General features: G+C 39.0%; 1 protein-coding gene across 1 annotated transcript in view; it reads right to left on the reverse strand.

The window, feature by feature from the left end:
- LOC142525901 (uncharacterized) overlaps nucleotides 1-23,408 on the reverse strand; it is a 59,187-nt gene extending 35,779 nt beyond the window's left edge. The window contains 5 exon segments of the mRNA XM_075630188.1: nucleotides 20,163-20,795; nucleotides 21,242-21,488; nucleotides 21,918-22,391; nucleotides 22,393-23,078; nucleotides 23,228-23,408. Of these exon segments, the coding sequence (XP_075486303.1) occupies nucleotides 20,163-20,795; nucleotides 21,242-21,488; nucleotides 21,918-22,391; nucleotides 22,393-23,078; nucleotides 23,228-23,408 (2,221 nt within the window).
- Between the last annotated feature and the right edge of the window lie 496 nt (nucleotides 23,409-23,904).

A 23,904-nucleotide genomic window follows, 5' to 3' on the forward strand; every position in this document is an offset into this window, starting at 1 on the left:
TCGTGTTTTTGTATTTGCTACACACTATAGGCTTAGGGTGCTCGGTTTTGTTTTCTTGTTGAAAAACAAATTTTTTAAACTTCCTGTGGGGATCCGGACGCTAATTCATTCCTTAATCGTCTTTAGGAATAATTCAAACAATTATAATAAACAGGGTCTAAATTTTTTTTAAATACAAAGCGGAAACGTAATGTAATTCAATTCAAATTACATATTAATTATAAACATACAAATCTTGTATTATCTACAAGAATTCAACTATGTTCAATTATCTATCAGTGCTTGAATCCTAAGTTGCTTCGAAGCCCGGATCTCCACGCTATCTAGTCCAGCCTCGTTCTCTTCTTGACCCTGATCCTATCCCACCTGTTGCCATATACACATACAAACAAGACAACAGCCGGATAACTCCGGTGAGAATTACATTCTCAGTATAAATCATGTATACATGCAATCATAAAAACAATATAAAAGCATATAACAATATGTCTAACATGTCTTCAAATCAGAATATAAATCCATATCAAGAATATATCCTATTCTAAACATGTACCATCATCAGGAACATAATTCATCATGTACCATATTCAGGAACATAATCAACGTAACTCAATATAAACTGTCAATTAGACTCATGACTCCACATTTCAGACCAGACTCAATCCTAGTCTAGGGATCCCGGTTTCCAGAAGTTGGCATTCCCATATCGACCAACAGTAATAGAAAAGACTCCAGTTCTATCCACGTCGATAGGGTATCGATCACCAGTAATAGAAGAAGCTCTGATTCTATCCACATCGGTAAAGTATCGATCACCAGTAATAGAAAAAACTCCGATTCTATCCACATCGATATAATATCGATCATCAGTAATAGAAGAAGTTATAATTCTATCCACATCGATACGGTACCGATCACCAGTAATAGAAGAAGCCACATTTCTATCCACATCGATAGCCAAACATCCGGTGACAGACTTTGGCACTATCGCCAATACACTATCTTATGACATCGTGCAATGTGCCCGTGGCGATCCCACCACTATCAGACACTTCTGTCACAAGATTACTCGTCTAATACCTGCTGTCTATAAATCAAAAGAAAAAGTACATCAATCAAATCAATACAATAAGGTAAAGTATGTGATTTAGGAAACTCGAACCAAACCTCACTCGAGTTGTGCAATCCCAACTCAACATTAATTTATACCTTTATCTTCTCGGTCCGACGAAGACGAAGTATCGAAGTCAAGTCTGTCCATATCAAATCTGATAATGACAATCGAATAGATAAATATCAGTACATACTTAGTTCAAAACCTGTTCTGATCAATACTCAAATCAAAACATAATCGGATCAATGCCAATCGACATACGATACAACAATACAATCTCAACAATACCGAATCTGATCAATATCAATTTACGGATGTTTCGACGGCATAACAATACAGTCTCGATAACCCCGTCAATTCCAACACCACAGATATAATACCAGAACTCATAATCAATTATCGGTGCAACTCATAATTTCAATAACAATACAAATCTGATATCGAATCTCAATTAATCAATTCCAAAAATCATAACAATTACATAAGCAGTCTGTTCTTTAATCTGACTTCGATTATACGATGTCTACTGTATCAGAAACACCATATATGATTCCTATTTAATTCTGATAACATCATAATTTCAAACGACATCAAAACGTAACAAAACTTACGCCCAGTTGTAGATGTCGTCGCTAGGAACTCGGTACTGTACTCGGATTCAAAAACAGACGGACGGATTTTGCGTGACGTTCAATTTTCGCACATCAGGAATTGGAGCTTCGGTTTCTCTCTTCTTTCATTTCTGAATGAACAAATTTCTTGTATATACATATATATATATACACGTTGCACCTAAAAAGACAAGTGGCTTGTTCTTGTTCTGCATGTCGCGCGCATATGCGCGCACAAGGCCGCGCATATGCGCCGGAAGCCTTATCCGAACTACCGGACTGCTCGCGCATATGCGCGCACATAAGGCGCATATGCGCGAGACCTACTGTCTCGTGCCTTGACCATTCGCGCATATGCGCGCCTTCTGCCGCGCATGTGCGCCGAACTCTCTGGACGTTCCGCGCATGTGCGCATATTGAGGTCGCGCATGTGCGCCCAACTCTCTGGACCTCTCGCGCATATGCGCGAATCTAAGTCGCGCATGTACGCACATGGTTCTGTCATCCTTCGCGCATGTGCGCCCATACATGTCGCGCATGTGCGCGGGGACACTTCTTGCACCTCATGTCAAATCTTCTTTCGGCTCTCCCGGTCTGATCTTTTCTGTCTATAATCATATCAATTAATCAATAAATCATTTCAGATTAATCTCGGATTACAGTAATTAAAATCTCGGGCCTTAGACTTCCGTTGCGCATTAGGGCACCTTAAACGATCCTCTTTCAGATATGTGTCAGAGTAGGTGCCCGTCGAGCCAAGTGTTGGCCTGAGAATTGTAATGCCGCAGATTTGACGACTGTCCTCAGTGTACCAAGACGAGTCTTGGTACAGTGATATGTTAGATGAGTTGCATGGTGCTTATATTTTTAGCAAAATTGACTTGAAGAGTGGTTATCACCAAATTAGGATGAGGGAAGGTGATGAGTGGAAACCTGCTTTTAAAACCAAATACGGGTTATATGAGTGGATGGTCATGCCTTTTGGCTTAACTAACGCTCCTAGCACCTTTATGAGGTTAATGAATCATGTTTTGCTTGCACACATAGGAAAGTTTGTTGTGGTTTATTTTGATGATATCCTAGTGTATAGCAAAAATCTGGATGAGCATGTTAATCACTTGAGACTTGTGCTAATCTCACTAAGGGCTGAAAACTTATATGCTAACTTAAAGAAATGTGATTTTTGTACAAGCAAACTTTTCTTTCTTGGCTTTGTGGTAAGTTCACAGGGTATACAAGTTGATGAAGACAAGGTAAGTGCTATTCGAGATTGGCCAACTCCTACTACTGTTGGTCAAGTTCGAAGTTTTCATGGTCTTGCAAGCTTCTATTGGAGGTTTGTGAAGGATTTTAGCACACTGACAGCACCAATGACGGCGGTGATAAAGAAAAATGTCCCATTCCATTGGGGCGAGGAGCAAGAGAAGTCTTTTAATCTTATGAAGCAAAAATTAATTAATGCTCCTTTACTTGTTTTACCTGATTTTGCTAATACCTTTGAAATTGAATGTGATGCTTCAGGTGTAGGTATTGGTGCAGTGCTGATGCAAGGAGGACGGCCGGTGGCATATTTTAGTGAAAAGCTTAATGGAGCAGCGCTTAACTATCCAACATACGACAAGGAGCTCTATGCACTTGTGAGGACTCTAGAGATGTGGCAACATTACTTGAAGCCTAAGGAGTTTGTGATCCATACGGATCATGAGTCCCTAACGCACCTTAAGGGCCAACAGAAGTTGAACAAGCGGCATGCCAAGTGGGTGGCATTCATTGAAACATTCCCCTACATCATCAAGTACAAACAAGGTAAGGAAAATGTAGTGGCCGACGCACTATCACGGAGGTACGTACTAATCTCTACCTTGGAATCTAAAATTTTGGGTTTTGAGCATGTCAAGGAGTTGTATGTGCTAGATGATGATTTTAAGAGTGAGTTTGAAACTTGTATGCATGGTCCACATGACAAATTTTATTTGCATCATGGTTTCTTGTTTAAAGAAGATAAATTGTGCATTCCCAAGTCATCAATTCGTGAATTACTTGTTAGGGAGGCACATGGGGGTGGTTTAATGGGGCACTTTGGGGTGGCTAAAACTTTAGGCACATTGCATGAGCATTTTTATTGGCCACATATGAAACGTGATGTTGAGCGTGTGTGTGATAAGTGCATAACTTGTAGGCAAGCTAAGTCTAGAACACAACCGCATGGATGGTATACACCACTTTCTGTTCCTAGTGAGCCTAGGATTGACATTTCTATGGACTCTTTTTTGGGGTTGTCTAGGACTAAGAAGGGGAGGGATTCTGTTTTTGTTGTTGTGGATAGATTCTCTAAGATGGCACATTTTATAGCTTGTCATAAAACCGATGATGCTTCAAACATTGCGGATTTGTTCTTTAGAGAAGTCGTTAGGTTGCATGGCATGCCTAGGACTATTGTTTCTGATCGCGATGTTAAATTCTTGAGTTACTTTTGGAAAACTTTATGAGCTAAACTTGGCACAAAATTGTCGTTTTCTACTACTTGTCATCCTCAAACGGATGGACAAACTGAAGTTGTCAATAGAACTTTAGGAACACTTTTGCGTGCTATTCTTAAAAAGAACTTAAAGAATTGGGAGAATTGTTTGCCATTTGTTGAGTTTGCTAATAATCGCAGTGTGCATTCTACTACAAATTTTTCGCAATTTGAGATTGTTTATGGTTTTAATCCTTTGACTCCGTTGGATTTGATGTCTTTATCTGTGAGTGAAAGGTTAAACATGGATGGGAAAAAGAAGGCTGAATTTGTTAGGAACTTGCATGAAAGGGTCAGGGCCAACATTAAGAAGAGAAATGAGCAATATGCCAAGCAAGCCAACAAAGGGAAGAAGAAGGTGATATTTGAGAAGGGAGATTGGGTGTGGCTACACTCGAGGAAGGAAAGGTTCCCGGAGAAGCGACGTTCAAAGCTACTACCTAGGGGCGATGGACCGTTTCAAGTCCTTGAAAGGATCAATGACAATGCCTACAAACTCGACCTACCAGGTGAGTATAACGTGAGTTCTACTTTTAATGTTAGTGACTTGTCGTTGTTTGATGTAGGTGACGAACTAGATTTGAGGACAAATCCTTTTCAAGAAGGGGAGGATGATGCCAACACGGAAGGTCAAGTCCAAAGGAAAGCGTGGGATCCTTTAGAGTTGCCGGAGGGACCAGTCACGAGGGCACGATTAAAGAAGTTCAAGGAGGCACTACAAGGAGTCATGAGCAAGCATGAAGGGGTCGTGATGCATGGGAGTACGTCGGGAGGCCGAAGGAATATCATTCAGGCATTGTTGGAGATGGCCGAGACTCCACGGACCTGTACACGGACCTGCACACGGGGTCCGTGCCCTTTACAGTCGAGGATGAAGAATTCCAGTGTCTACACGGACCCGAGCACGGACCAGTACACGGGGTTCGTGTCCTATGACAGTTGCGAAGGTCGTGTGTACACGGACCCGTACACGGAGGTGGACACGGGGTCCGTGCCCCTTGTTTCTAGCTGAAGTGAATTCCCGAGAGTACACAGACCCGTACACGGAGGGCTACACGGGGTCCGTGTCTGAGACGGCTGAGCGAGAATATTTTCCTTCCTAGAGTTTTAATTATTTTTGAGACTATATTTTTGATATCTTTTGTTTTATAAAAACATGTTGGACGAAATTTGGAGACAATTCAGATTATCATTGATATTTTTATCAAAGTTTAGAGTTTTTCTCTCAAGCTTTTCAAAGCCTTTGCTTTGAGTTCATTCAAAAATCAAACTTATCAATATTCGTTCTTGTGGCGTTTGTCGATTGATATCATACGGATTGTCAGGGACAAGTTCCATGAAGGTTTGTCTGTTTCTCAATTGTCTAAATCGTGAATATTTATTGCTAAGTTTTTATAATTTAGAGGTGAATATCACACATTCAAACTTGATTCAAAAGATCGGGACAACAACGATTCTTTGTTCGTTATTGAATTGAGGGCGCGATTCGATTTTAATCGTGTTTGCTATTCGTTCGTACAAAGATTCATATCAGTATTGAGAATGAATATATGTCTAAGTACTGATAGTAAGTTGTGTAGGTAAAATAGTGTAATGAAAGTTGGTACGGAACTGTAGGAAATGAGATGAAAATATGACAGTTCTTACGCGTTTTAGCATAATGATTTGGATATTGATCCAACTTGTATGAGGCCACAACCATTATAAAGATAAGACATAAGACTACAACTTTCATGTTTTGAATTTTGTCCAAATCATTGTGGAAGACAAGCCAAAAGCGCTCTGAAGTGTGTTGTGTGTATCGTCATTCCTACAATGACACATTTTGGTAGATTGACCATAATGTTTTACTCGGATCTTCAAATAACATGAAACCAATTGGAGATTCAAGCCAAGAATAGAGCTACAACGTTCATGTTTACCACGTTTTCAGATTATGAATGGAAGAGACATTTCTGGAGTGATCGTTGACGAAGCAGTACATAGAGGCAGAATGCTTCGCGCCTCGAGCGGTAAGATCTTACCGCCCGAGCGCCGGTGCACCAAAACTTTAGTTTTTGGACAGAATTTTCCATTATTGAGCAGTAATATCTTACCATCCGAGCGCCGCTTTGTATAGGAAAGGATAAGTGTCGGATTTCTAAGCTTCTTCTCAATTGCACCTGCCTCTTTAACAGCAAAAACACGAAAGAAACAAGAACCCTTCCTGCCAAAAATCTCTTTTCTTCTTCTTCTTCATCATATTGAAAGAATTTAGTTCTCCATCACAAGAACTTCCTAAGGGTGTATGTTTTTATCTTTTTTGGTTGTTATACATGTAGAGGAGTAGCTTTCACCTAGTATAAACATGGTAACTGAACTATTGATATATTTGACAGTATAGGAATGAGAAACTCGCCTCAAACATGTATTCTTACGCTTGGACAGTAAGTTGGCATGTTCTTGAAGTAATACATGTGTAATATTATGTATTTCAAATGCTTGAAATTGATTATTGCTATATGTACATTGTTAGTATGTTTATTGATGAAAACATAGCACCATATACTATTGGCCAATATATGTTCATGGGGCATGAGGTTGTCAAAGGTGCTCTGTGGGGACTCGGACGCTAATTAATTTTTTAATCATTTTTTGGAATAATTGTATCACTTAAGATAAACAGGGTCTAAATTTTTTTTTTAAATACAAATGCGGAAACGTAATGTAATCAATCTGATATACATATCAAAAGTAAAAATACATGTCTGGTACCATTACATTAAAATAAAACTAGGGTTTAACCACTAATATCAAGTGCTGAAACCTACTCTACTTCTGGGTTCGAATCTCCACGCTAAAGTATAATCTCTCATCCTCGTCTTGACCCTGATCCTGTCCCACCTGTTCTCATGCACACATACAAACACAACAACAGCCGGATAACTCCGGTGAGAAATACATTCCCAGTATAAATCATGTATACATGCAATCATATAAACAGATATAAAAGCATGAAACAAATATCAATAACATGTATCAAATCTGAAAGACATGAATCGATATAAAACTGTAAATCAAATTCTAAATCATAATCTCAGACTTGACTCTTTCCTAATCTAGGGATCCCGATCTGAATAAGAACGTAACAATCTCCCACCTACTATCCCGATCGTGGTGGCGGTACATTCTTATTTACGGACTTTGGTCCTGTACATATCGAATCTCGGCAATAGAAGTCGCTCTACTCCTAGGCAACATCGATATGACCAAACGTCCGGTGTCTTAGCACTTCTGCCCAAGACTTGGCATCTCCGCCAAATATCAGGCACATCAGCCCAAGAACTAGGCACATCCGCCCATGACTCCTCACATAACATATGCTTAACTATAAATCAATAGAATAAGCATATCAATCTCAAACATTGCAACATAACGAGGCAATGACAATCAAATATGTGATTTTGGGAAACTCAAGTTATATCAAACTCAAGTTGTGTAATCCCGGATCAACAAGGATTTATACCTTTCTTTCAGTCGATCTGACAAAGTCGAAGTCTCGAATCCGAAGCCTGTCAATACTCAATCTGGCAATGAAAATATCGAGGAGTACAATATCAATACACTACTCAAATCAATACTGGATTTAATCAGAACTCAATCTAATTCTGTTTCAACGGCATAACTGCACAATCTCACTATACCCAGCGGTACAATATCAATCAGATATCAATCCCAACATCTCATAATCGATAACAATACAAATCTGATATCGAATCCCAATCAAACCAATTCTGAAAATCATAACAATTCTGTACGGTATCCGTTCTTCAATCCATTTTCGATTATACAATGTCTACTATGTCAAGAACACCATATATCAATCATATCTGATTCTGGCAATATCATAATTTCAAATCATATAAAAAACATAAGAAACTTAGGTTCAGTTGAAGCTCTTGTTGATAGAAACTCAGTACTGAAGTCGGATAAAAAATCAGACGAACGGATTTCTCGCAAATTGAATTCTAATATCAAGAATTGAAGCTTCCCTCTGAGCTTTCGTTTCTTCCTATTGCTTCTTCTGAGGAGAATAACACTTTTTTATATATATATATATATATATATATATATTTCTTTGCAATTCTCTGCCATACTCGCGCATATGCGCCGGTCCTTGTCGCGCATATGCGACCGGCTGGGTCGCGCATATGCGCGAGGTGCTCAGTCCTCGCACATAATTCAGTCCTCTTTTCGCCTATCCCGGTCTGGCCCGTTCCGTCTACACTCACCTCAATTATCAACAAATTGTTTCAGATTATAATAACAAAATTCTCGGGCATTACATTTCTCCCCCCCAAGATCCGATTTCGTCCACGAAATCACAGGCAATCAGATCATATCAGAAAGAAATGTATAACAGAATTTAGACAGAAAACTCACATCAGTGAAATAACTCTGGGAATCTCTATCTCATATCTGATTCAGTCTCTTACGTAGCTTTTTCAATGCCATGTCGATTCAACTGAATTTCCACAAGCAGAATAGTCTTTGTTCTGAGCTGTTTTTCTTTACGATCAAGAATCTGAATCGGTTTCTCAAAATAACTCAGAGTCGCATCAAGTTCTGCCTTGTCTGGCTGAGTTGTCTTCATTCTCTGACGAATTAGCTTCACTCTCTCAGTCATATCTCTAATCATATCAGGTCCAATTTCAGGTACCTCGAATATATCATCCCAATACAGAGGGGATATGCACTTCTTGCCATACAACGCTTCAAATAGTGCCATCTCTATACTCGTCTGATAGCTGTTGTTGTACGAAAACTCAGAAAGTGGCGAGGAATCTTGTCAACTAGTGCTAAAATCAAGCACTACAGCTCTAAGCATATCTTTCAATGTCTGGATTGTCCGCTCTGACTGTCCATCGGTCTGTGGATGATATGCAATACTAAGGTGTAACTTTGTACCTGGAGCCTGCTGTAAACTCTGCTAAAAGTGCGAAGTAAACCGAGGATCACGGTATGAAACAATCGACTTCGGCACTCTATGCAATTTGACCACTTTTCTTACATAAATCTCTGCCATTGGTCATGTCTGTACGTCATCTTGTACGGAATAAAGCATGCTGATTTGGCCAATCTATCAATCACAACCCAAATCACATCACAAACTCGGGAGGAACGTGGTAGCTTCGTCACGAAATCCATGGAAATGTGATCCCATTTCCATTCAGGAATAGACAAGCTCTGTAATAGACCTCCTGGTTTCTTTCTTTCAGATTTTACCTGTTGGTAATTCAGACACTTGTATACAAATTCAGTAATATCAACTTTCATCTGTTTCTACCAAAACGGTCTTTTCCAATCATTTATGCATATTTCTGTCCATCAGGACGAATACTAAATCGACTGCTATGCGCTTTTGACAATATTTGTCGTTTCAAATCTGAAATATCTGACACAACAAGACGATTATTCACATAAAACACACTGTCAAAAACCTTATACTCGGATCAATGCCCTACTCTGACTATCGATATCGAGTTCTGAACGTTCTGATCAACTTTCTGAGCTGTTTTAATTTTCAAAATCAGCTCTGGTTCGGCCTGCACAATATAAATTTTCAACGGTCTACTATCTGTTTCAAACACGGATTCAGAACAACAGCCTTATTCAATCATATTCGAAACATCAATCATCGATACTGATCTGCTAAACTCATAAACTGCGACTTTCTGACACTAGTATCGGTCTTGGCTAACTGATCACGTCTTCGACGTTGTTCTTATCAACCGCTATACCATCTTCGGATGTACTGTGTCCCAAACATACAATCTGTCTCAGCCAAAACTCACATTTTTGACAGTTTTTCATACAATTTCTCTGTTCTCGAAGTACTCAACACAATTCTTGAATATTCGGTATAATCAGTCATATTCTTCGAATATATCAGAATGTCATCGATAGAATAATCATACAATCATCAAAGTACTTCTAAAATACACAATTCATTAACCTCTAAACATAACTGAAATACCCCAAGGAAAAACACTTGGTCTAATGTAACCCTTGGCCGGTAAATATTCAGACTGCTCTTTCAACTCTTTAAATTCAATCAGTACCATGTGGTCCAGCATTTTAAAGATAGGAACTGTACCTGGTACACATTCAATGCTGAAATCTATCTCTTTGACTGGAGCCAATTCTGAAATCTCATCTGGGAAAACATCATCAATTCATATATCACTGGCAAATCAGCCAATGATAGGCTCGATTTCAGTACGTCAACTGAATACATAAGGAATCCCTCTGTTCCTTTCTGTAATAATCGAGTCATAAACATCACATATATCAAAGGAATTCTATATCTAGAATCCTTACCGTAAAATTTTCACTCTTCAGCCCTCTCAGGTCTGAATCTCACAATCTCATGGACACAATTCCATGATAGCTCTGTACTTGGTCAACATATCAATATCGATAATACAGTCAAAATCAGACAACCCAAGTACAATATCATCTAACTCAATCTCATGTCTGTCATACTGTAGCATACCATGCTTAACAGATGTCACTGATACAAAATCTCTCCTCAAAGGTGACGAGATAAATACTACAGCAAATAATGACTCAATAGACAAAGCATATATCAACGCAATTCGTTCAAATATAATCGTATGTAATGCATTAGTATCTATCAATACATATGCAGAATAACCACACAGGAAACAATTACCTACCACAATATTATCAGATGAATTCTGGGCCTGTTTCTTAGTCAATGTAACACTCTGGCCTACTGTCTAGGAGGTTGGCTAACTGTCTGGCCTCCTACTGGCCTTGGCTGTGACTGAGGAGCCGTCAGTGGTTTAAAAGAGTGAACAAGAGATGATTGTCTATCAGGCTGTGCCACGGAACCAGATGATTCTGTTCCCTGGAATCCTTGGGAAACTCGCTGTGGACAAACTATAGCAAAGTGTCCAGACTGTCTGCAGATGCGGCAACTACCAAACACCCCTCTACATTGCTCGGTGGAATGTCTTCCTCCACAAGTTCTGCAATAAACTCATGTATAACTCTAGCTAGAACCACTGGAGCTAGATGAACTACTCCCTAACTTCTTAAACTGTGATGCAAACGTGGTTGGTCAAGCACCAAAGAAGGCATGGGAGTCGTTGGAGTTGCCCGAAGGACCTATAACGAGGGGCCGTAGCAAGAAGTTTAAAGAAGCACTTCAAGGATTCAAGGTAATCTACCAAGGAAGTTCAATAAATGGGGTGTCTAAATTAGAGGAACTTGAGGAACATGGACACAATGATGGAAGTGTTTGGAATGTCATTCAAGTGCTAAAAGACCATGAGGACTAGCAACACGCGCGCCCCCGCGCCAGAAGCGGTGCAGCCGCACGCCACAGCGCTTGTTTCGGCGCTGCCGCGCCCACAGGCAGAACAAGGCGCGCCCCCGCACATGTTTCGGCGCTACCGCGCGCACCCGGCTGGAATGTGCAGAACATGGCACGCCACCGCGCGCAGTTCCGTGTAAAACTTTGTTGCCAACTCTTTTGATGACTTTTTACACTACTTTTTATTATTTTATTGTATTTATATGCATTGTATCAACCAAAAACGTGATCATTCAGACTTTAAACATATTATTGGAGATTTCTCTCAATATTCAAGGCATTTTCCTTTGATCTTCAACACAAATCAAACTTATCAAAGATTGTATCTTTGTGGCGTTTGTCGATTGTTTTTTGCACGGATTGTCAAAACAAGTTCTTTGAAGGTTCGTTTGAAATTCGATTGTTTTTATCGTTTATATTTGTTGCTAAGTTATAATCACTTAGAGGTGAATATCACAAATTGTTACTTGTTGCAAAAGATCGGGACAACATAATCGATTCTTGTTCGTTATTGAATTGAGGGCTCGATTTCAATAATCATGTTTGCTTTTCATTCGTACGAGGATTCGTATCATTTGGTATCAGAGCTTTTGGTTATCTTTGATTCAAGTAAGTTATCGTTGCTATTTTCAGATCTGTTTAAAATTTCGTTCGATCTCAGATCTGTGGTATCCTTTCGTTTCTATTGTCAAATCTTTCTATATAAAAAAATATATAAGAAAAGAAAAACATAAATTTCGTTCTGTTATCAGATCTGTGTTATTTCTTCGTTTCTGTTTTCAGATCTGTGTTATCCTTTGTTATGTTTTCAAATCTGTTTTATTCTAGTGTTCTTGGCTTTGTGCAATCCAAGTGAGACAGTTGCAAGTGTTCACAAGTTAAATCTTGTTAGTTTAATAAAAAAAAAATATAAAGATTGATCACATCTTTGAGAGAACTATCACATTCGAGTGAAAATATTTGAGTGCGAGTGTTATTTCTTTGGAGTGATTGTGAGAATTTGGGTGAGGAACATCTTTTATTTCTACTAATATTTTCTTGCAGGTACAAAATCTGAAAGTAAAATGGAGAGGGAGGTAGGAGAGAGTTCGAATCAGGGGTTGTCTAAGGTTCAAATGGAGGCGTTATTTGGGCATTTTAGTAGAATGATGAGGGCCGAGTTGGATCCTTTATATGAGAGGTTGGATAGGCTTGAGGTTAGTACGAGTGAAAATAAATCTAAGCCTAAAGGTTTGGGAAGAGTGGAAGAAGAAGAGGATGATTATGATTTGGAAGGAGAAGAGGAGAGTCAAAACGAGAATTGGGGTAGAAGCGGAAGAGGTAGAGGATTTGGTAGGGGAAGAAGAGAAGCCGTACTGGGGAAGGTACGATGATGGGAATACATCAACACCTTGGCGTTCCAATGTTGTTAAACATAAAGAAGGCAAGGTAGTGGTCAAACCCAAAGCTAACATTAAACAGGAGGCGCCTAAGCAAGGAGTGCAAGGTAAACCTGAAACTACTATTAATCGTTCTAGAGATATTAAATGTTTTAGGTGTCAAGGAGTTGGCCATATTGCTAGCCAATGTCCCAATAAAAGAGTGATGGTGTTGAATACTTATGGGGAGTATGAATCTCATAGTGAGGGAGATGATGGAGAGGATGAAGATGAGATGCCTGCATTAGAAGATCCTGATGAGGGATATGGGGCAGTTGTGGGTGAGGCGTTAGTGACTAGGCGTATCATGAATGCCCAAGTCAAAGAGGAGGAGACTAACCAGCTGGAAAACTTGTTCCATACTAGATGTTTTGTCAGTGGTAAAGTTTGCAACATTATTATAGATGGAGAGAGTTGTACCAATGTTGCTAGTCTTGAGATGGTGGAAAAATTGAGCTTGCCTACTTTGAAACATCCTCAACCATATAGGCTACAGTGGTTGAATGACTTGTGCTGAAGTGAAAGTGAACAAACAAGTTTTGGTAGCGTTTTCGATTGGGAAGTATGTTGATGAGGTGTTGTGTGATGTGGTGCCAATGCATGCTTGTCATATTTTATTAGGGAGACCATGGCAATATGATAGGCAAGTGACACATGATGGGTTTAGAAATAAATATTCTTTTTTACTCAAGAAAGAACCCATTGTTTTACTCCCTTTGTCCCCAAAGCAAGTGTTTGAGGACCAGTTGAAAAAAAAGAAGAGAGATGAGGCCGAAAAAAAGAGTGAATTTCGGTATGGATAAAATCCAATAACCCTTTGGCTCGCTCCACGTGGCCCTTAAAGGGAATTTTGGTCATCTTTCCTTTTAGACAGGATTCACAAGTCGTGAGAGCATTAATATCAGACATATTAAACATGCCCACTCCCACTAGCTTGTTCATCCTTCTTAGGAAAAAATGTCCTAATCGAGCATGCCATAATTGTGCCGAATTTAGAGTATCTTGCTTTTGCTTGTTTGTTGTTGTTATTGCTTGGACATTGTTTAGTGGAATGTCTTTCAATTTTAAGTTATAGAGATCGTTTTCAAGTTCTCCAGTACCATTTAAACATTCATTCCTGTAAATGTTGCAAACACCTTTGCTAAATAAACAAGAATATCCATCTTTATCAAGCATAGAAATGAAAACAATGTTTTCACCAAATCAGGTACAAACAAAACATCTCTTAAAATCATTGTTCAACAATAAGTAAACATCTCCTACGGCCTTGGCAGCAACTCTTGCTCCATTGCCCAACCTCAAGAAGGTCTCACCTTCTCTAAGTCTCCTACTTCTTCCCATCCTCTGTAAATCATTACAGCGATGTGAGCCACAGCCGGTATCCAATACACAAAAGTAGAGTTAATTGAAATGTTTACTTCAATATAGAACATACCATTTCTAGAACTCTTCTGGGCAAGATATTCTCTACAGTTACGCCTCCAATGTCCAGGCCTTTTGCAGTGATGATAAATATCAGCAGTCTTGTCAGCCTTTACTCGGTGTGGCTGCCACAACAGGATTCGGAGCTTGCCTCTTCAAGGGCACGTTCTTCTTGGGACGTTGGAAAGAACGCTTCTTTCCCTCCCAGGTGGACCAGTCTTCGTACCAGATGAAGAGCCCACATAAAGAACCGACTTCTCATCCTCCATAGAAGCCTGCATATAACACTTGGCTTTCAAGTCATAGTCACACCATTCCTTGTTAGTCTGCAATTCCTCCGGAGTGCAGTCAATCGGAGCCTCAACAGGGAGCGACTCAGTAAGTGTATACGCTATCCTTTCCGAATTCAAGAAGATTTTCAGATTTCTTAGCCAATTGAGGTAATTAGGTCCGGTTAATACGTGTATGTCGAGTATTACAGATAGAGAATTGCGAATCGAAGACGTTGTCAAAAAGTATTGAAAAGTAAAACAGATAAATGTTAATGACTATTTTAAAATATTTAGTAAGATATGAAGTATGGACTTTTACTTCATAAATTTTTTACTCCCACTGTTTTGACATCTTTCACTACCCTCCAGTGAAAATGGGAAACTCCTTTCCTCAGTAGGTACGCAAGGTCCAATTAGCGAATTATGATCCCGAATAATATCAGCCAATCACAATTCCTAAAAGGTAATTTCCAATTGCATCTCCATGCAACCCTCTACATAAACTTTTGTCTCACGTTTGATTAGGGCCTAATAATATGACGTCGTTCATCTTTACGTGTCAAGCCTTAGCCATCGATGTTGAACCTTAATGGACGGTCGCAATGAGTTCCCTCAATAATATGAGCCGAAATCATGGGAGTTCCACGTAGTTCACATCACCATGTCAATGGATGTCACAGCTTTCCGGCACCCAGGGCCCCCCAATAATATGAGCCGAGCCCCAAGCACGGGTTGCGGTCATCATGCACCCATTGTCGATGGAAGACATGAAAATTATAAACAACTTTATAGTTCCCCTTTTCAGGGCTTGATATTAATTTTGAATCTTATTCAAAATGAGGGTTTTTAATTTTGAAAGGTCTCATCATTAATTTTATTTAAAAGCTCGCCATGTTTGATCGTATGTTTGCCGGATTCTTGCAACTTTATTATTATCATAATAATAACGCACATACTCATTATTTATAACATATCATTCATATATTATAAACAGTAAACAAAACAAGGATATGATCAATCGCCCCAAAACTAATGGCCCGTGTGAGTTAAACACGGACCTAGGTTCAATCCTAGAGAAATGAATGGGATGCAAATGCAACTATTACATATGCTTCCAATATTTACGTGTCTTCGATCTTCATAATCATCAAGGCCACCATCTTCCAATCTTGATCTTCCACTATACTAATATTTACAAATAAATATCCATGACAAATAGGGATACATCTCATGGGGTGGGAACGGGCCATAAACCAAGCCCACTTTAAATTTGATAATTATTACAATCATTCAATACAAAATATTCTAGCATACACCTAGCAAATTGGGCTTGGGCTTTTGATCATCCTTCATGCATAATATCACATATCATACACCATCAATTAATTATCACAATAATTAATTGATCCAATATTATATATCTTGATTCAATCACTAACCGCCACGATTATAAACTAAATTAACAAAGTATACAAACACCTTTGTCTACTTTCTAATTAATTTATTTATAACCGAATTTCTTGTAAATCACCATTTACTATAAATAATTAAAGTCCAACTTAAATTATTTATTTCTTGAGAAAATATTTGCAACTTTTGTAAATTTAAACTTAAGGGCCCAAAAAATCATTTTTCACCAAAAACATTTTGGCCCATTTAAATTTCACAAATATGTTAGCAATCTAATGACCCAACAACTCAAGGCCCATGACACTTTGATAATCCAAAACACTTTTGAAAACCCTAGTCGTCATCGCCGTCGCCAGATTCCGGCCAACAAATTTTTTTTTTTATTTAAAAATCATGGGGCTGTTCGGGCCCTTGCTGCCCAAAACCCGTCCCAATTCGGCCTTGAATTCGTTGCAACAAATCATCTCATGCGGTTAGAAATGGACCTCAATATAATATCTTGTATAAGCTACACAAAATAGTATCCTTAACTCATGATACCACTTGAAAGGGATCGATTTTAGGTGCCCTAATGCGCAACGGAAGTTTCAAAAATTTGTTTTTCAACAAAAAAACAAAACCGAGCACCCTAAGCCTATAGTGTGTAGCAAATACAAAAACACGAAATGTCATACATATGGTGTTTGGAAAATTTTACCTATCAATCTCTTGAGATTGATGTTGGCTCCAACCAAGTTGTCAACAACTTGGCTCTTCAAAGGCAAGACAATCTACAAGCTTCCTTCGAGAACACCTTGCTCAATATCAAGCCTACTACCAACTAGATAGAACCCCTCTTATTTTGCACTAGAAAAATAAGAGGATTTTTCAAAGAGAAGAGAAGGATTTCCTCAACAAAATGAAGAACAAAATTGGAGAAAAAATTCACAAGGAATTTTCGGCCATAGTGTGTCTTGGAGGGAAGGGGAGACTTTTCTTGGTGTGTGAAAAAGTTGTTGTGGTGTCCCAAAAGCATGCCATGCCTTGGACATGAAAAAAGTTGTCTCTCAACTCTTCACCTCCCTATGCACATTCTATTTAGGCTTGTAACAATTACAAGACCCATGGACTTTTATTTAAATGTCCCAAACATATTTGAGTCCATTTAAAGTTTACTTGATTTTACTCAAGCCCACTAGCTTAATAATTATTTCTAATTGGGCCATGTAATGTTATTTAATTAATTCAACACTTGAATTAATTTAATTATTTGGACTCTACTAGGTCCACTAGTGTTTAATTAATTCAACACTCGAATTAATTTAATTAAGTCCATAATAATGTTTATGAAAATCACAATTTTCAAATACATTATTTATTTGACCAACTTTTAATTTAGGAATACTTCCTCAAATTAAAAGTTACATTCCCCTTATAGAAGTCATACTTCTATTTTTCCTTACGCTTATAAACTCCTTTAAAGTCCTTGAACTATTTTACTTCTCAACGGGATCTAGAAAGCTAGCACTTGTGTGGCCCTCAATGGTTCATTGATACAACTAGCCGTGGGTTCACATCTCCATGTGATTCGGACTAAACATGTCCTTATACGAGCATACCCCAATTGCTCCATTCATAATTATCAACTCCTTGATAACAAGAACGTCAGAACTCAAGTCTGATAGTACCCAACCAATCATGTTAAACGCCTAGCAGCATCGCTTACATGATTCCCTAGGTATCAAATGATAGTGCCTGCAAGAACCATTCAATTATGGTTAGCGTACAGTACGATCTCTTCATCTCATATATCCCGACCGATTTGACAACCATTGGTATATCGAGAGTTGTCAATGAATCGATACTATGTGTCATGTTGTAGTTGCATCGATGGTGTAATCTAAGAAATCCCTTTCTTAATTACCACCATACTCTAATCAGAGATTTCATAATACATACACATGAGGTCACATAAGATATCCATATCCGAAGGTAAGCGGTGAATCCCCGACTACAATGCATCGACTCCTATATGTTTCGACAAAACACCCAACCTTGCCACCTGATGACCCCATGAGAGTCGGTAAACAAGTCAAAGTGTAATGCTAGCACATAGAGTCTCAATGTTGTCCCGGGTCATAAGGACTAATGGTGTACAACCATAAACTAGGACGTTTCCACTCGATAAGTGAGAACCACTTGGAAAGTCCTTTATGGAGGGTTGTTCAGTGCACTCTACCAGGAGCACCTACCTGCATGCTCGGACATCACAATGTCCCCTACCAATGAAACATGGTACTCACATCGCAGATACTAGTCTCGAACTGGAGCGGCCTATATCCTTCTTAGCGGCGGCTGAATCGACTAGGAACTATTTAGAACATACAGTATTCCAAATATGAGTTTCATGATACTCATCATATGAGCATCTCATATTCTTTCTACTATTTGTATATTCAAGGACTTTATTTATGCAACTAGTATGGTTATACAGATAAAGATGTGCCAAAACAATAATTTCAAATATTATTAAAATAAAGATTGTTTATACATAGAGTTTCATTGTGAACACTCGGCCAACACTTGGCTCGACGGGCACCTACTCTAACAATATCATTGTAGAAGACAAGGCAAAAGTGCCCCGAAGTGTGTCGTGTGTATTGTCATTCCTTCACTGACACATGTTGGGAGAATAAGCATAACTTTTACTCAGACCTTAAATGACATGAAACCGATTGGAGTTGCAAGCCAAGAGATAGGGCTACAACTTTCATGTTAACCACATTTTTTCAGATTATGAAAGGAAGAAACGTATGTTTCAGAGATCTTTGATGAAACAGTGTGCAGGGGAGGAAGAGAATTACCTCCCGAGCGCCCCTAAACAATAATTTTCCCAAAAGTACCTCGCCTGGGCAGAAAAAATGACCGTCCGAGCGCCAGTACATGTAATTTTTAAATTTTCGGCCGATTTTTTCGCGCCCGGGCAGAAGAGAATGACTGCCCGAGCGCCGCTTTGCATAAGAAAAGATAAGTATCGATTTTCTAAGCCATTTCATCAGTTTCTCCACTTCTATACCAGTAAAAACTCGAAAGAAATACAAAGACCCATCCTCCAAAAGATCCTTTCTTCCTTTCCTTCAACATTTTGAAGTTAGAATTAAATTTTCCATCACAAGAACTTCCTAAGGGTATAGGTTTTTATATCTTTTGGTTGTTAAACATGTAGAGGAGTTGCTTTCACCTAGTATAGACATAGTAACTGAACTATTGATATATTTCACGGTATAGGAACGAGAAATATCGTCTCAAAGCAGTATTTGTACACTTGGACTGTAATTTGCCATGTTCTTGAAGTAATACATGAGTAATATTATGAATTTCAAATTCTTCCCATTTTTTATTTACATATGTACATTGTTAGTATGTTTATTGATGAAAACATAACACCATATTCTATTGTTATGTATTCAATATGAAAGACATTCATGAATATTGAAGATGGGTGCTATTTCATGAACATGAACATGAAAGGAAAAGGAAATGACTGATTTTTATATGATATACGAGCTTGTTGATATCATGGGTGGTTTTAAGTCCACCAAACCTATTGGCCAATATATGTTCATGGGACGTGGGGTTGTCAAAGGTGCTCCCTGACGTCCAACACAGTAGTAGCTATATAATAAAGCAAGCATAGTAGTACAGGTCAATTAATGAGGCTCAAGAACAAAAATGAACATGAATATATGGTATGGTATGACATGGTTTAAAGATTCATTATTGGTCACAACTTGATATGTATGTTCTTTGTATGCATATTGATACGTATAAGTGCCATTATTTTGTTTTATAAACTCACGTAGCTCATGTATTACAAGATCAGGTAATGAAGAAACCATGATGCAAATAAAATTTATCATGTGGACCATGCATACAAGTTTCAAACAAACTCCTAAAGTCCTCATCTAGCACATACAATTCTTTCACATGCTCAAACCCCAAAATTTTAGATTCCAAGGTAGAGATTAGTACGTACATCCGTGATAGTGCGTCGACTACGACATTTTCCTTACCTTGTTTGTATTTGATGACGTAGGGAAATGTTTCAATGAATGCCACCCAATTGGCATGCCGCTTGTTCAACTTCTGTTGCCCCTTAAGGTGCTTTAGAGACTCGTGATCCGTATGAATCACAAACTCCTTAGGCCTCAAGTAGTGCTGCCACGTTCCTAGGGTCCTCACAAGTGCGTAGAACTCCTTATCATACGTGGGATAGTTAAGCGCTGCTCCATTGAGCTTCTCACTAAAGTATGCCACCGGCCGCCCTCCTTGCATCAACACTCCACCAATACCTACACCTGATGCATCACATTCAATTTCAAAAGTATTAGCAAAATCAGGTAAAACAAGTAAATGAGCATTAATTAATTTTTTCTTAATAAGATTAAAAGACTCCTCTTGCTCATCGCCCCAATGGAATGGAACGTTCTTCTTGATTACCACCGTCATCGGTGCTGCCAATGTGCTAAAATCCTTTACAAACCTCCTATAGAAGCTTGCAAGTCCATGAAAGCTTCGGACTTGACCAACAGTAGTAGGCGTTGGCCCATCTCGAATAGCACTTACCTTGTCTTCATCCACTTGTATACCCTGTGAACTTACCACAAAACCAAGGAAGACAAGTTTGCTTGTACAAAAATCATATTTCTTTAAGTTAGCATATAAATTTTCAGCCCTTAGTGTGATTAGCACAAGTCTCAAGTGTTTAACATGCTCTTCTAGATTCTTACTATACACAAGGATGTCATCAAAGTAAACCACAACAAATTTTCCTATGTGTGCATGCAAGACATGATTCATTAACCTCATAAAGGTGCTAGGAGCGTTAGTTAAGCCAAAGGCATGACCATCCACTCATATAACCCATACTTGGTTTTAAAAGCAGTTTTCCACTCATCACCTTCCCTCATCCTAATTTGGTGATATCCACTTTTCAAGTCAATTTTACTAAAGACACATGCACCATGCAATTCATCTAACATATCATCTAGTCTAGGTATGGGATGCCTATACTTAATGGTTATGTTATTGATTGCCCTACAATCTACACACATATGCCATGAGCCATCTTTCTTAGGAACTAATAATACAGGTACAACACAAGGTGACATGGACTCACGCACAAACCCTCTATCTAACAACTCACTTACCTGCCGTTGAAGCTCCTTAGTCTCCTCCGGATTACTCCTATAGGCTGGACGATTTGGCAATGCACTCCCCGGCACTAAATCAATTTGGTGCTCGATTCCCCTCAATGGTGGTAAGCCTTGAGGTAACTCCTCGGGAAACACGTCTTCAAATTCCTGCAAAAGGGAAACAACAATGCTCGGAAGGGATTCGGCTATATCACTTGTGTTGAGGAGGATCTCCTTATAAACAATTAACACAAGCGGTTCATGTGTGCGCAAACATTGTTTCAACTCACCTTTTTGGGCCATATATGATTTCTTTTTGGCCTCTTTCCTCTCATTTTCTTTTCCCTCATTTTCTTTCCTCTCTTTTTTCTTTTGTATGGCTATCTCACCTTTTTTGTCACTCTTTTTTTCAGCCATTTCATTTTTATTTTCAAAGGCCATCTCACTTTTTAATTCACTCTTTTTTTCGACCTCATCATCTCTCTTCTTTTTTTTTAATTGGTCCTCCAACACTTGCTTTGGGGACAAAGGAAGTAAAACAATGGAATCCTTCTTCAACATAAATGAATACCTATTCTTGTACCCATCATGTGTCACCCGTCTATCATATTGCCACGGCATACCCAACAAGATATGACAAGCATGCATGGGCACCACATCACACAAGACCTCATCCACATACTTCCCAATAGAAAAAGTCACCAACACTTGTTTGTTCACCTTCACCTCCGCACAATCATTCAACCATTGAAGCCTATATGGTTGAGGATGCTTCAATGTAGGTAGACTTAATTTCTCGACCATCTCACTACTAGCCACATTAGTACAACTCCCCCCATCTATGATTAAATTGCAAACCCTTTGATTCACAAAGCACCTAGTATGGAACAAGTTCTCTCTTTGGTTAGTCTCCTCCTCCTTGACTTGGGCACTCATGATACGCCTAGTCACTAGTGCTTCTCCTACAACCGCCTCAAAACCCTCGTCAGGATCCTCTAATGCAGGCATATCATCCTCATCCTCACCATCACTATGCAACTCATATTCACCATAGTCATTCAAGATCATCACTTCTTTTGTTAGGACATTCACTAGAAATATGACCTAACCCTTGGCACCTAAAACATCTAACATCCCTAGATCGATTAGAAGGAGTTTCAGATTTACCTTGCACTCCTTGTTTAGGCGCCTCTTGTTTGGTCTCAATCTTGGGCTTGGTCACCAACTTATTCTCCTCACGTTTCACCACATTTGACCGCCAAGAAGATGATGAGCCTCCAGTTTGATTGGTGCGGCCAACTCCACGCCTTTTGAGTCGTTGCTCCACTTTTATGGCCATTTGCACCATTTTGTCTAGATCCAAGTAGAGCCGAAGCTCCACTTGATCGTGAATTTCCCTGTTCAAACCACAAAGAAAACGAGCCATGGTCGCCTCACTATCTTCCTCAACATTGGCCCTAATCATGACTACTTCCATCTCCTTATAGTAGTCCTCAACACTCTTCAACCCTTGCCTCAAAGTTTGTAACCTCTTGAACATCTCCCTATAATAGTGATTGGGGACAAACCTTTTTCTCATCAATCTCTTCATCTCATCCCAAGACTCAAGGGGTCCCTCATTATACCTCCTTCTAGTGGTAACTAATTGATCCCACCAAATTAGAGCGTAGTCTAGAAATTCAACCACCGCCAACCTAACCTTCTTTTGTTCGGAGTAGTGGTGACATTCGAACACAAACTCTACCCTCTTTTCCCACTCTAAGTACGCCTCCGGGTCGGATTTCCCATGGAATGAAGGAATTTTCATCTTAATGCTACCCATGTTTCCATCTTCCCTATTCCATCATATCTACCCCGTAAGGCTTCTCTTCTTCCTCTACCAAATCCTCTATCTCTTCCAATCCTACCCCAATTCTCATTTTGACTCTCCTCGTCTCCCCCCAAATCGCATTCCTCATCATCTCTACCCAAATCCTTAGGTTTAGATTTACTCCCACTAACACCAACCTCAAGCTTATCCAACCTTTCATGTAACGACTCCATTTGGATCGTCATCATCCTACTAAAATGCCCAAACAACGCATCCATTTGGACCTTGGACAACCCCAGGGTTTGAACTATCTCTTACCTCCCTCTCCATTTAAATTTCAGTTTAGTACCTGCAAGAAAACGTTAGTAGAAAACAAGATATATTCCTCACCCAAAAGCTCACGGTCACTCCAAAGAAATTCACTCGTCTTTTCCCTCTTATTTTGTTTGCTCACAACAAATACTCACTAGTCACTCCAAACAAAATAACACTCACACTCAAATGTTTCCACTCGAATTTGATGTTTCTCTCGAAAGTGTGCTCAAGCTTTGTATTCGTATATCAAACAATCAAGTTCAACTTGTGAACAAACGTGATCGACTCACTTGGACTGCGTAGACAAGCAATTTGAAGATAAATATTTTTTTTTGACTGTGTGAGACACTTGTATATGACTCACAAGAAGGAATAGAGCAAAATGTCAAAAAGAAATAATGGTGAATTTTCGGATTTTTGGTAATCTTTTTTTTTCTCTAAGGCTGAGTAAAAACTCGA

Source organism: Primulina tabacum, chromosome 15 (assembly GCF_025594145.1).
Source record: "Primulina tabacum isolate GXHZ01 chromosome 15, ASM2559414v2, whole genome shotgun sequence".
Lineage (NCBI taxonomy): Eukaryota > Viridiplantae > Streptophyta > Magnoliopsida > Lamiales > Gesneriaceae > Primulina > Primulina tabacum.